We start from the raw sequence: 14,048 nt of genomic DNA on the forward strand, positions 1-14,048 counted from the left end.
TTGCTTACCATGCTTGTGAATTTAGGCTATATCGAGGCAATACGCACAGTATGCTCATATGCCAATTAGAGACTGACCAGTTGCAGTCCTAAACATCAATGGGAAGATTCAAACAAACAATACTAATTGAATTTAAACTTCACCCCATTGCACAAGAAGTAGCTATCATGACTCAGTAGCTGAGTGGATAAGGCGATGACGTTTGAATCGAAAGTTACTGGGTTCGAGTCCCAGAGTGATCATCAACTGTGAGATGCAGGTACATCCAGTTGACGAGTCCCAAATAGGACGAAACGTGCGTGAAAGTGGATTCCACTGCTGGCCACCTTTGCTTACCATAATTCAATGGTGTTTCTTTAAACAATCTCTGTGAAATGCAAAACTTTTTAACTAAAAGAAACATGTATTACTTCATAACTATTTCTAATTGCATTATTGATCTACCCATTCTGATAAACCTATGAAGCCAACAATCAGAAACTATCATGAATGACGTCGGTTTAATATTTACTATCAGAAGGGAGGGGGTTTATGGTGATTTTATTAATTTAATAGTTGAATTTATGAGTCAATTAAAGTTAGACCACCATGGGAAATCTGGAAGCACTGGATCGCCGTTTCGTCCTAAATTCTAAAATTATTCATATTGAAACTTATTGAAATCATAAACTGACATTAATTTGAATAGCATTGAATAATGAATGGTATGTACCTATAGATGACAGACACATTTTCAGTAGGGACCGGAATCAGACAAGGCTGTCTACTCTCCCCATTCCTCTTTCTTATGGTGATTGACTGGATTATGAAGACTTCGACATCTGAAGGGAAGCACGGAATACAATGGACATCTCAGAACCAATTAGATGATTTGGACTTCGCAGACGACCTAGCCCTCCTCTTTCATACACACGAACAAATATAGACGAAGACAACAAATGTAGCAGCAGCCTTTGCATTAATAGGCCTCAACATACACAAAGGAAAAATAAAGATTCTCAAATACAACACGGAGAATGCCAAACCAATCACACTTGATAGCGAAACTCTGGAAGAGGTGGAAACATTCACGTACCTGAGAAGCATCATTGATCAACAAGGAGTATCTGATGCAGACTTAAAGACGAGGATCGACAAAGCAAGGGCAGTATTTCTACAATTGAAGAACATATGGAATTCAAAACAACTGTCAACCAATATCAAAGTGATAATCTTCAATACGAACGTCAAGACAGTCCTGAAACGTGGAGAACTACTACAACCATCATCAAGAAGGTACAAATATCTATAAACAGTTGTCTACTCAAGATACTGAATGTTCGTTGACCGGATACAATTAGTAATAGTCTACTGTGGAAAAGACGTTGGAAATGGATAGGACATACATTAAGGAAATCACCAATATGCATCACGAGACAATCCCTAACTTGGAATCCGAAAGGGATGCGGAAAAGAGGAAGGCCAAAGAAAACATTACGTCGGGAAATAGAAGCAGGTATGAAAAGGGTGAATAACAACTGGAAAGAACTGGAAAGGATTGTCCAGGACAGGGTTGAATGGAGAATGCTGATGAGCGGCTTATGCTCCTCGACGAGCGGTAACAGGCGTAAGTAAGTAAGTATTGTACCTATAACTCTATATGTGATTGAACCTAGAAACTAAGAAGTCATTTGATGAAGTCTACATTGTACAATTTCAATTTATAGTTTAACTATGTGCCTATATCAGATAAATGGATGAATTCTTTTACTCTCTTTCTCTCTCATAACATTTCATTCTGTCTATTAACTTATCACATTATGATAGAATGATACCGAGATTACATAATCCTAAATAAATAATGAATAATCAGAAGGGGGGTTTTGTGGAGATTTTAGTAATTTTTTATAGTTGAATTCATGAGTCAACTGAAGTTAGTGGAGTAAAACCGGATCTGTTGTGAGATAGTAACTCACTGAAGACAATGGTGCATGGTGGCACAATTTCATGAATTCGTTGAAGTTAGACATTAACACCATTGGATACCGATTCAATAGTCTAGAGGTTAAGCGCTCGCTCACGAGACTGATAAATCCTGGCTTCGAATCTTGCGAGGCGAGATCATGGATGCGCACTGCTGAGGAGTCCCACAATAAGTCGAAACGGTCGTCCAGTGCTTCCAGGTTTTCTATAGTGATCTAGCTTTAATTGACTCATGATTTCAACTATGGAAATACTGAAATCTCCACAAAACCCCTTCTGATCTATAATCGTATGCTCACTAGTGATTGACTTCAAGAGATATTTCCTGTAGTTCTAGTGAGAAGCAGTGACCAGTGGAGTTCTACCAAGTCTGTTGTGAGATATCAACTGACTGAAGACAATTGGTGAACGGTTGCTCAATTTCGTGGATTGGTTGAAGTTAGACATTAACACCATTGGATACCGGTTCAATAGTCTAGAGGTTAAGCGCTCACGTGTGAGACTGATAAACCCTCAGTTCGAATCTTGCGAGGTGAGATCATGGATGCATACTGCTGAGGAGTCCTACAATAGGACGAAACAGCCGTCCAGTGTTTCCAGATTTTCTAGCTTCAATTGACTCTTGAACTGAACCAAAAAATAATGAATTATACCCTATTCAATACTTAAAATAAATCTAACAAACACTTACCCATAATAAATAAATGATTATAACTAAACTAACATTATTACTGGAAGGGTATTTGAAGTATATTAATGTAAAGGTGTGTTCTTTAATGTGTACACTATTTTATTGATTTATTGATATTTAAATTGATAAAGACACAATGATACACAATTTTATATATAACCAATTTGATTGGTTGATTTCATATATAATAAAACTATTTATTCGATTACATATACTACTTAAATTAGCTGAATTATTTTTTTTTCGGGTTAGCGTTTCTTTTTGTAGCGAGTTAGTTTTCTACGGGATAGGGTTAGCGTCCCCATCCCCAACCCACCTCCTTTAAGCGGGCTTGGGATCGGTAGTAACGCTAGAAGAGTTATAGGGTGAATAACAACTGGAAAGAACTGAAAAGGATTATCAAGGACAGGGTTGGATGGAGAATGCTGGTAGGTGGACTATGCTCTTCCATGAGGGGTAACAGGCGTAAAGAAGAAAGGAAGTAACTTAAATTATCGAATATATTTGATTCTTAGGCATAAATTAGTAAGTAATTAAAGATGATACATTAAATGTACAAATAGTATCTAAGTGAAGTGACTATTCTTAAAAAAATTGAAACATAGATCTACTGTTATCTGATAGATTGGATGAAAAAAACAAACCAAAAAAACTCACTTGGAATTGTTTGTTTGAATCTTCCCATTGATGTTTTAGGACTGCAACTGGTCAGTCTCTTATTGGCATATGTGCATACTGTGCGTATTGTTTCATCCCATTGCACAAGTAAGTGGCTATCAGGACTCAGTCGTCGAGTGGATAACGTAACGGCGTTTGAAGCAAAAGGTACTGGGTTTGAGCCCCAGAGTGAACATCAACTCTAAGATGCAGGTACATCCAACTGACGAGTCCCGAATAGGAGGAAACGCGCGTGAAAGTGGATTCCACTGCTAGCTACTATCCAACTTTGCTTAAACAAAAAAACTCTCGAGAAAATGTAATAGTATTGAGGTTATGTAATTGATTTCATTTATGAACAAATGATTAATCTAATCAAAGAACTATCCTTCAAAGCTGTTTAATTTTAAATAAATAAATGAAAGTTCACTTGGTATTGTTTGGTTGAATCTTCCGATTGATGTTTAGGACTACAATTGATTAAGCACAAGCAAGTGGCTATCAGGCTCAGTAGCTGAGTGGAGAACGTGATGGCGTTTGGAGCGAACGTTACTGCGTTCAAGTCCCACAGTGAACATCAACTCGGAGATGCAGTTACATCCAGCTGACGAGTCCCAAATAGGATGAAATGCTCGTCCTTGGTTCCACTGTTAGCAACTATCCATCTTTGCAGATAAATGAAAGTTTTATCAGAAGAGGTTTTGTGGAGAGTTTAGTAATTTTTTATAGTTGAAATCATCAGTCAATTGAATCTAGATCACCATGGGAAACTTGGAAGCACTGGACGGCTGCCTTGTCCTATTGTGGGACTCCTCAGCAGTGCGCATCCACGATCCCGCACTCGCGAGATTCCAACCCAGAACCTATCAGTCTCGCGCGTGAGTGCTTAAGGTCTAGACTACTGAGCGGGTCAGCATCCAATGGTGTTAATGTCTAACTTCAACCAATCCACGAAATTGAGCAACCATTCACCATTGTCTTCAGAGAGTTGATATCTCCCAATCAAAATCATAATAGGTGTGAAAATGTCGAAGTCAAATTATTCATGATCAAAGTGAATTTGTATGAACTGTCATTGTATTAATTTGTGTGTCAGAATGTGGATATGGAAAATGCACTCATTTGTAATATGAAGTAGTAGGGTTGAAAGTGTGTGTGAATAGATTGTGTGGAAAATAAATAAGGTCAAATGTAGTTGTTTGGATAAACAGTTCAGGCCTTCTTTCCTAATGAGGGCAGAGGGATTTAGCATTATGTGAGACGTTTCGGCTACTCGCCTACCTTTATATTAATTTGGGGATTATTGAAAATAGCATGTACTGCTATTGCTGATCTAACCTGTGAATGTTCTAATCCTACAGGATCATTAGGTCTTTTTGTGTCATTTAAATGTTCCTTGGCACGAGTCGAGATCTCACGAGAAGACTCATCAATGTAGAACGTATCACAATCGGTACAACCTAATCTGTAAACATAATTTTGTGTAGAACTGATCGAGATCTTATCTTTCATTGTAACCAAGGCATTTCTTAGAGTGTTAGTTGTTTGATAGAAAGCTTTCATTTTGTTTGTTTTCATTATCTATTGTAATTCTTCTGTCATACTTTGACGGTAAGGTAAAACTACAGTACCAATCCAAGATATTTCATTAGGGTTGTTATTTACAGTGAGACAGATTTGTTTTATGAAATCGTTGGATGTTTATTATATTCTCCCTACCTTTTAGCTTGGTTCGTTTGAAAGAATAATCTTGGTTGCTCTTCAAAAAACATTCACGGCTAGGAAAGTTTTCGCATTGAATGGATATGCAAAGTTAAAATCTATATACCGATCTGAATGTATCGGTTTTCGGTATACATAGCTAGATCTAGTCTATCACTAGAATTCCTTCTAACTAAACAGTTTATGAATGGTAGTTCACTATGTTCATCTTCCTGTTCAAAAGTGAATTCGGCATGTTCTGAGTGGGTGTTTATGTGTTTGGAGAAGTTTCTAAGAAGAGTTTTTTTCTGATAACGACAAGTGTGCCATCTACATATCTGAGCCAGATGCGTGGTCTGATGATGCTGACAAAAATAGGCAACTCAATGTGGGATATAAATAAATTTGCAAAATCGGAGATACTGGAGATCCAATGGGTACTTCATTCGTTTTTTATATAAAGTCCCTTTTGAAAGTGAAAAGTGTTAAATTGAAGTAAAGCTTGAGGGATATCATAATTGAACTAATGCTTAATGGACATCTTCTAAATAGAGTATGATCATTCTCTAGTAAACTATTAACAATGTGTAGCCATCTATCAATTGGAATATTAGTGTATAAAGAAACAATATCAAAGCTTACCATTGTTTCGTATTTGTTGATAGATAATTCCGAGATCTTTGATTTGAATTCGTTTGGATTCTTTACGACATTGATTAGATTGTGTTGAAGTGGCCTCAGTATTTTGCTTGGATAAAACATATATAGGAGTATTTATGAAGTCCACTATGGGTCTTAAAAGAATGTCAGACCTTGTTTATTTACCACACAATCTACTCACACACACATACACTTTCAACCTTACTACTTCATATTACAAATGAGTACATTTTTCATATCCACATTCTGACACACAAATTAATACAATGACAGATCATAAAAATTCACTTTGAACATGAATAACTTAACTTTGACATTTTCACACCTATTATGATTTCGTGGATTGGTTGAAGTTAGACTGAGTGGTCCAGATGTTGAGCGTTAGCGCGCAAGACCGATAGGTCCTGAGTTCAAATCTCTCGGGAGAGGGATCTAGGATGCACACTTGTGAGGAGTCCCACACTAGGATGAAGCAGCCGTTCAGTGCTTCAAGGTTTTCCATGGTGGTCCAGCTTCAATTGACTCATGATTTCAACTATAAAACTACTAAAAAGTCTTCACGAAACCCCACTCTGATGTTGTGATTTTGATTGAACTAAAAATATTTTTCATTGTTTCCTTTGTACTATTTAAACTTGTGTTGATTTAATGTTGGTTATTTGTTTACTCTGAAGAAATGACTTACATTGCGTGGCGAAACATCAGAAATATGATTTTTTTTACTCATTGGGATATAATAAAACAATATATTTGTTATTAAATCCCTCTTGGCCCATGCTCAATTTATTTGAAACTACTAAGTTCAGCCTTGACCACAAGTGAGTTTGTCCGGATTGCCTCTTATACTTTAAGATACATGACAGTAAGTGGTTGTGAAGAATGTTTAGTTTCATTGGATTTATGAACTAACCAATGTTAGGCAACCAATGAAAATCTGCAAACACAGGACAGACATTTCCTCCTAGTATAGGACTATTTAACAATGCTCATCCATGAATCCACATTCGGTAATCGCCCACAAACTCTTAATCTCTAGACGATTGAGTCAGCATTCAACGGTGTTAATATCTAACTGTAATCAATCCATTATAATGAAAGACCATCTTCCATTATAGGTAGTGGGTGACTGCCTCAACACGACACCGATTGAACTACACTGACCACAAGCTCTCAATACAATTCCAGAAATTTCCTCTCGAGTTCAAACACTAGCGAGCATGTGATAACTGCCGCTAAAGGGTTGTGGATATTGTTAACATTCACTGAAATCATATATAAGGCAGTGTCTACAACCAGTTCCTGTCCCATGTTACTGTTCTCTTGGTATTTGCCAATATTGTACATCTAATATATAATAGAATCCCATGGTTTAACGTTGTAGCATTGATTTGATCGAAAGATTGACTATTAAATCAGTCTGATTTACCAAGGTAACTTCTTACTCAAAAGTCCTAGATGTTAGTTCATTTGTAATCACTTATAATTTAGAAGTGGTAGATCCAGAGACTACATAGAATAATTTAGAAAGAGTTCAATACACTAATACTACAACTACCTTCTTCTACTTAGACAACAGGGAATTCGTACATAAAATATGGTTTGCTTGGAATAGTTATCTTCTTTTAAGCTAATCGATCAAAACGTGATTCATTGGTCAATATTATCCTATTTAACATTTTCATACTCCTAAGCATTTCCCAAGATGACTCAAAAAAAATTTGAGTAATACCGTAAGTAGTTCTGACCTTGTTCAAACAAGACATACTTTGAACATAAGCAGTCGTTTTCAGTAACTTACTATATTAGTAGTCCATTTAACAAGTAGAAAAAATAGGATGAAACGGCCGTCCAGGTTTTCCATGGTGGTTTAGCTTCAACTGACTCATGATTTCAACTATGAAAATACTGAAATCTCCACAAAACCCCTTCTGATCTATAATCATATGCTCAATAATGACTGACTTCAAGAGATATTTCCTGTAGTTTTAGTGAGAAGCAGTGACCAGTGGAGTTCTACCAAGTCTGTTGTGAGATATCAACTCACTGAAGACAATTGTGGACGGTTACTCGAAATCGTGGATTGGTTGAAGTTAGACAATAACACCGTTGGATACCGGCCGCCTCAGTGGTCTATCGGTTAAGTGCTCTGGCGGTAGACTGGTAGATATTGGGTTCGAATCTCGCAAGTGCGGGATCGTGAATGCGCGCTTGTGAGGAGTCCCATAATAGGACGAAACGGCCGTCCAATGCTTCCACGTTTTCCATGGTGGTGGTCTAGCTTCAATTGACTCATGATTTCAACTATGAAAATACTGAAATCTCCACAAAACCCCTTCTGAGAAAAAATATAGTTATGTGAATTAAAAAGGCGGAGCTTTGTACATAGAAAGAATGCGTTCTACCTCTTCCCCTATCTTGGCCAAACTCATACTTAATAGGTCAATTGTCACTTCAATCAAAGGATGACCTAATTTAATCAAGAGGTACACAGAACGCGTTGTATTTTTGTAAATGATGTCCCCCCTTCTCATTGTCTTCAGGCCTATGTCGGGCCTATTTACAGGGGAGGGGGGAAGCAACACATTGGACCAATCAGCAATCAGTCAAATAACAGGTGCACGTAAGTGTCCAAGCTTTAGCTTTCATTTTTAAGAAATGAAATATACACCATTGGAGGGGTGCTTTTCGAAAGGATATTTATATATATGTTACGCTTATTTCCATTTAGTTTGGCAGATAAACTTCACTTATCACTCTCAATGTTTTCACTCGAGTAGCCGGTTAGGCTCGAGCATAGAATGATAGCATATATCTATCAAGCCTTGGATATTACACATCAAAACAGTAAATTTGTTGAGTTTATGAATTATTCAGTGCTTCCAAATTTTCAATAGTTGTCTAACTTCGGTTCATGATCTCAATCAGATATTATAATTATCAAGTAAAAATTTCGTAAACACTTGACGAATTCAATTTGTAACAGTTGAATTCATGAGCCAATCTAAACTAGAGTATCATTGAAAACCTAGAAGCACTGGATGACCGTTTAGTCCTAGTATGAACTACTCAGCAGTGTGCATCCATGATCCTTCATGAGGGACTCGAACCCAAGACCTACAGTCTCGCACGCGAACGCTTATCCTCTAGACCATTGAGTTAGCATACAAAAGTGTTAATGTCTAAGTTCAATCAATCCGTGATCTTACCTAACCCTTTATCCATTATCTAAGATGGATAACTGCCTCATACACGACTCCAATTCAGGTTTTTAATAGCGATCTAACTTAGATCGACTGGTGAATTTAACTGTTACATTACTATAATCTCCACAAACCCCCATTCTGTATTCAATTTATACTAACTTCATTTAACTGTTTTTTATTTCATTCAGATGATCTCATATACATGAAACTTATTCCATTTAATATTAAGCTGCTGAGGAATCCCATAATCGGACGAAACGGCCGTCCAGTGCTTCCAGGTTTTCCTTGATGGTGGTCTAGCTTCAATTGACTCATGATTTCAACTATTAAAATAAATAGTTTTGTTCTAATAATAATCTTGTATCCACTTAATGTAATTTAAAAGGTGTACTTTAATTTGAACCTGACAGTTCGTTTTGATCATTCATTTGAACTTATAACTATAGATCTTGATTCGAGAAATCATTGAAAAACATATTCTTCTTCATATATCTAAGGCTCAAAGAGTCAACAAACCGTTCATTCTTTTGCTGAGTATCGTTACCTCTGAAGGTTTTATAACTTGTGGCCTGGATTCCCTGGTAATGTTTAACGAGATAATACCGGCAATTGGAGAGCAGTGAATTATCGATCGGACCAATGAAATACTAAACCCGTACCGACAGCCTAGAGTACTTGTCGGTCCTTCTTTCTGTCTAGAGCAACCCATTAAGTCCAGAACACCAATCTCAGCCTCTATGGTATGAATCGTTTATTCCAAACAGACTGGTTTTATATACCAACCAGACAGACCATATCGTACGATAAAATATGAAACAACATTTGTACAAGACTTAACCAAGTGTGGCTGTGAATGTGGGAACTGGTAATTGATAGATAGGGCATAACTCAAATATAGTAAATCATATAAAAATAGTTGATAGGTTAAAATAAAGCTCATAATAAGGGGGACATGAATATGAATAGTTTAGTTACTGAACTACTATGATAAAAATATACCCATGGTATTTGTCCATAAATGGATCGCAAAAGTTACCATTCATTACTCTTATTGGGACATAACAGAAGGATCCCTCAAAAACTATTTGTTCTCATCATTTTCTATTTTAATTTTAAATCTCTGTTTGTTTGTTTGTTTGTTTTTCGTGGCTAAATTCCCTACTGAGTTCAACCTAAAGTTTTTAACTTCAGAATACACTATTCCTTGTTGACTTGTTACTTTTTAAATACTGACTGTTTTATAGCTTTCTTGTTTGATCTTTGACAATGAATCTTACCAGTGGGAATTGAGGTTTAACGATAGAAAAGCTGGAGTTTTGATAACTGGTGTTAGCGTATTAAAGTTATATCAATCGGAAGTGCCATTTGTTAACATTGCTGTTATGTTTAATTTTTGCCCCCAAATGCCCTGGTATAGCCGAGAGTGGGAAGAGCCAGGCGTCCCTCGCAAAATGCTCTTACATGACCACGTGCATACAACCAATCCCAGGGAAGTCCTACTCACTGACTTCTCGCCACAGGGGTACAGTTGGCGAAATTGTGAGGACGAAAAGCGAATGTCCGACGCTTTAACCGGGTTGGTAGACACGAAAAGTCCATCTAGGGGAGTTGGAAAACCCTCATTCCAAACCAATGGTGCACATGGGCTCCAGGATCGTAAGGGAACAAACGGCGTATGAATCAATTATTGGTCACCTGCTGCTATAAGACTTCATCTCCTCACGTTGCTCCACTGCTTTATGGATTAGACCTTTAGGTCAAAGGCTATGGGGTATGGCCCCCTAAGAAAACCACCTGTTTCAGTTTGGGCACCTAGACAGTATTCCAGCCCTCACACAAATCGAATGATTTATGAGGCGTATATCTATTTGATGCTTCCTTGAACCAATGTTTATATGTTTAAATAATAAACAATTTTAGTCATTAATTACGTTACTTATAATACTTCAAGTAGTATACCTTATTTCAGAACAATTTTCTAGATTTTGTTTTAGTAATTATTCAATTCTTCATACAAAATTTCGCATTAAATATACTGAAAATTCTTTTGAAAGTATTTAGATCAACATTTGATTAGTACTTTCTGATAGATTAACTTAGAAAGTAGAGAATTTTATTAGTTTCTTACATTTCATTAGGCATTTTATCAGTCTACAGTATGGGATTGTGGAGATTGATGAGTTTTGATTGAGATCATGAATTGATCAATCTTAGATCACCAGTAAAAACTTGGAAGCTATGATCAGTGGTGTTAATCGTTATCGAGTGTGAGGCAGTTACCTACCGAACACAATGGAAAATGGTCACTTAATTTCGTGGAATGGTTGTGGTTGAATATTAACACCTTTGGATACCGACTCAGTGGCTTAGAGGTTAAGCGTTAGAGTATGAGACTGAAGGCCCTGGGTTTGAGTCCCTCAGGCAGAGGAGTACACAAAAGCTTCAAGCTTCACGGTGAATATATCTCCTTTATTATCACCTAGTTGGTCTTCAGTAATTCATGTTTCTAACTTCAGTGAACTCATGATATTCCTTATCTATTATCCATTGAGAATGATGATACATATAGAGTTCTCGATATGATTTAACTTCAGTGGTCACAGTCTTATCCCACTATTTAGGGCTTTAGTACTGTATTGGATACAATCCATAGACTAGTTTTTTTTCCTGATAGTCTAAGTGAGTTTAGAGATAACACATGCACGTGAAAAATTCAGACAGCATCTTGTGTCACACAGATCTTTGGAAAAACTTAGCACAAATTTTGTTATTTATTTATTTATTTAAACTCATAAATATTGGTACAAAGAAGCACCAGATATATATGCGCCACACAAATCTCATTTGATCTGTATGAGGGCTGTGATACTGCCCGGGTGCCCAAACCGAAGCAGGTAGTTTTCTTAGGGGACGACACTCGGAGCCTTTGACCTGAAGATCTAATCCACAAGGCAGTGGCACAACGTCAGGAGATGCAGTCTCATGGTATCCGATGACCAACGATTGATTCATATGACATTGTTCTTTCAAAATACTAGACCTCATGTGCATCACTGGTTTGGAATGAGGGTTTCCCAACTCCCCTAGGTGGATGCGCAGTGTCCACCAACCCGGTAAAGTGCCGGACATTTGCTTTTCGTCCACTCAATTTTGTAAACAACACCCCCGCCACGAGAAGGCAATGAGTAGGGGACTCCCCTGGCATTGGTTGTAAGCACGTGGTCATGTGAGAGTATTTCGAGAGGGTGAGTGTACTCTCCCCACTTTCAGCCGTACCAGGGCATTTGGGGGCTTTGGTATTCAAGTATTTTTCTGTCAGTGTTCAAGTTGAAAGTCCCGTTTGTATTTTTTCAAATATGCTTTCGTTTTAATAATCGAATTATAGAGTCTAAATGTTACGTTACACTTTAATCCCCTTAATCACATTGCCAAACAGGTATTTTTCACATTCATAATAAGATCTAATCAACCTCAAATATCCACTGATGTTGAAAGTAGACCTGTATAGTCCACATTCTGCAGAGAACCCTAAAAGTCTCCACCATCACAGTTTTGATCAAGAAGATTTAGCACTCAGATTTGATAATCGGAAGATAAGAAGAACTATAAATAACATTAAACAGACTGTGCTTTAAATTCATTTAGTATTGTTTGCTTGAATCTTCCCATCGATGTGTTAGGACTGCAACTGGTCAGTCTCTAATTGGCATATGTGCACACTGTGCGTATTGCATCGATATAGCCTTAATTCATAAGCATTGTAAGCAAAGATGGATAGTGACTAGCAGTGGAATCAAGTTTGATGCGCGTTACGTCCTATTTGGGACTCGTCAGCTAGATGTACCTGCATCTCAGATTTTTTTATTCTCACCCACCCACTCAATAAAGAAAAGCTTTTTACATCTTTCCCCTTTCTCTCTTCAAACCTATCGTCTATGTCGATAGTTCTAAAAAGGATTTTACTGATTATTATTAGTTTAATACTGATATGAAAATCAATAATTTGTGTGATGATGAATATTTTGATAGCGATGAGCTCAACTAGGTGTCTTACTGTTACTTCAAATTCATGCTGTTTCTAATAACGTTTCCGTAGCTGGAAACGCTCAATAATACAGTAAGAAACTTAGACCGGATAACATTTTACCATTCGTGATTCTCAGTTCCATCGATATAAGAAACTTAAATTTAAGCTTATTTGTTGTAGAACTAGTCGTAACGCTGTCAGAAGAAATCACAATCGTTCCCAAAGAAAAAAGTAAATGTTATAACTTAACAAAGTTATTTTGCTCAATACTTCATCAGAATTCATTTATTCAGCATTTATATTTTCTTAGGAGATAGATGGGTATTGAACTTTAATTTGTGGAATCGTAAGCTACAACCACGAATGCAATGCATTACTTACGCTGTCCACTGTATCCCGTGCTTCCCTCCAGCTGTTGACGTCTTCATGATCCAGTCGATCACCAGGAGGAAGAGAAAGGGTGAGAGTAAGCAACTTTGCCTAACACCGGTCTTTACCTCGAATGAGTCGGTGAGTTGTCCTCCATGGATGATTTTGCAGTTTAATCCATCATAGGAATTCCGTATGATATTGACTATCTTCTCAGACACGCCATAGTGTCGAAGAAGCCTCCGCCTGTAGCTCCTCCGGAGGCTACTGCAGGTCCCAAGCCCGGATAAAGGGGGAGGTTTGGGCACGGGGTTAGCGACCCCATCCCGTAGAAAACCAACTAGCTAAAAAACGCTAACGCTAATGCAATGCATTAGTTTATCATAAGTGTTCATGGAGACGGAAAGCAACGGAATTAGAATTTAAATCCCTCATGCCTCTACTAATTTCAGGCACTACTGCATCTAACGTGGTGCATTAGGTATACTCTTCAATTTGGATGCGCCTGTATCCACAGAATGTCTTCAATTTGAGGCATGAAGCATTTTCTTACACAAATATTCCGGACAAATAATGTCTTTATTTAAATGAAAGGAATTACGAAAATTCTAGAAGTCATATAATTTTGCTCAGAGGATGCCGTAAATATAGACTGGATTATTATTATTATCATTATTATTCTTTTAAAAGAACCTAAAAGAATTTGTTCTGATGCAGATGTGAAGATGCGGATCAGCAAAGCAACTGAAGAACATCTGGAACTCAAATTAATTGTCGA

General features: G+C 37.2%; 1 protein-coding gene across 1 annotated transcript in view; it reads right to left on the reverse strand.

The window, feature by feature from the left end:
* The window catches only part of Smp_205270 (unnamed protein product), a gene marked incomplete at both ends in the record, with an annotated part of 12,149 nt that extends 9,492 nt beyond the window's left edge, over positions 1–2,657 (reverse strand). The window contains one exon of the mRNA XM_018790654.1: positions 2,654–2,657. Within this exon, the coding sequence (XP_018647397.1) occupies positions 2,654–2,657 (4 nt within the window). The remainder of the gene's footprint in view (positions 1–2,653) is intronic.
* Between the last annotated feature and the right edge of the window lie 11,391 nt (positions 2,658–14,048).

Source organism: Schistosoma mansoni, assembly GCF_000237925.1.
Source record: "Schistosoma mansoni, WGS project CABG00000000 data, supercontig 0268, strain Puerto Rico, whole genome shotgun sequence".
NCBI lineage: Eukaryota > Metazoa > Platyhelminthes > Trematoda > Strigeidida > Schistosomatidae > Schistosoma > Schistosoma mansoni.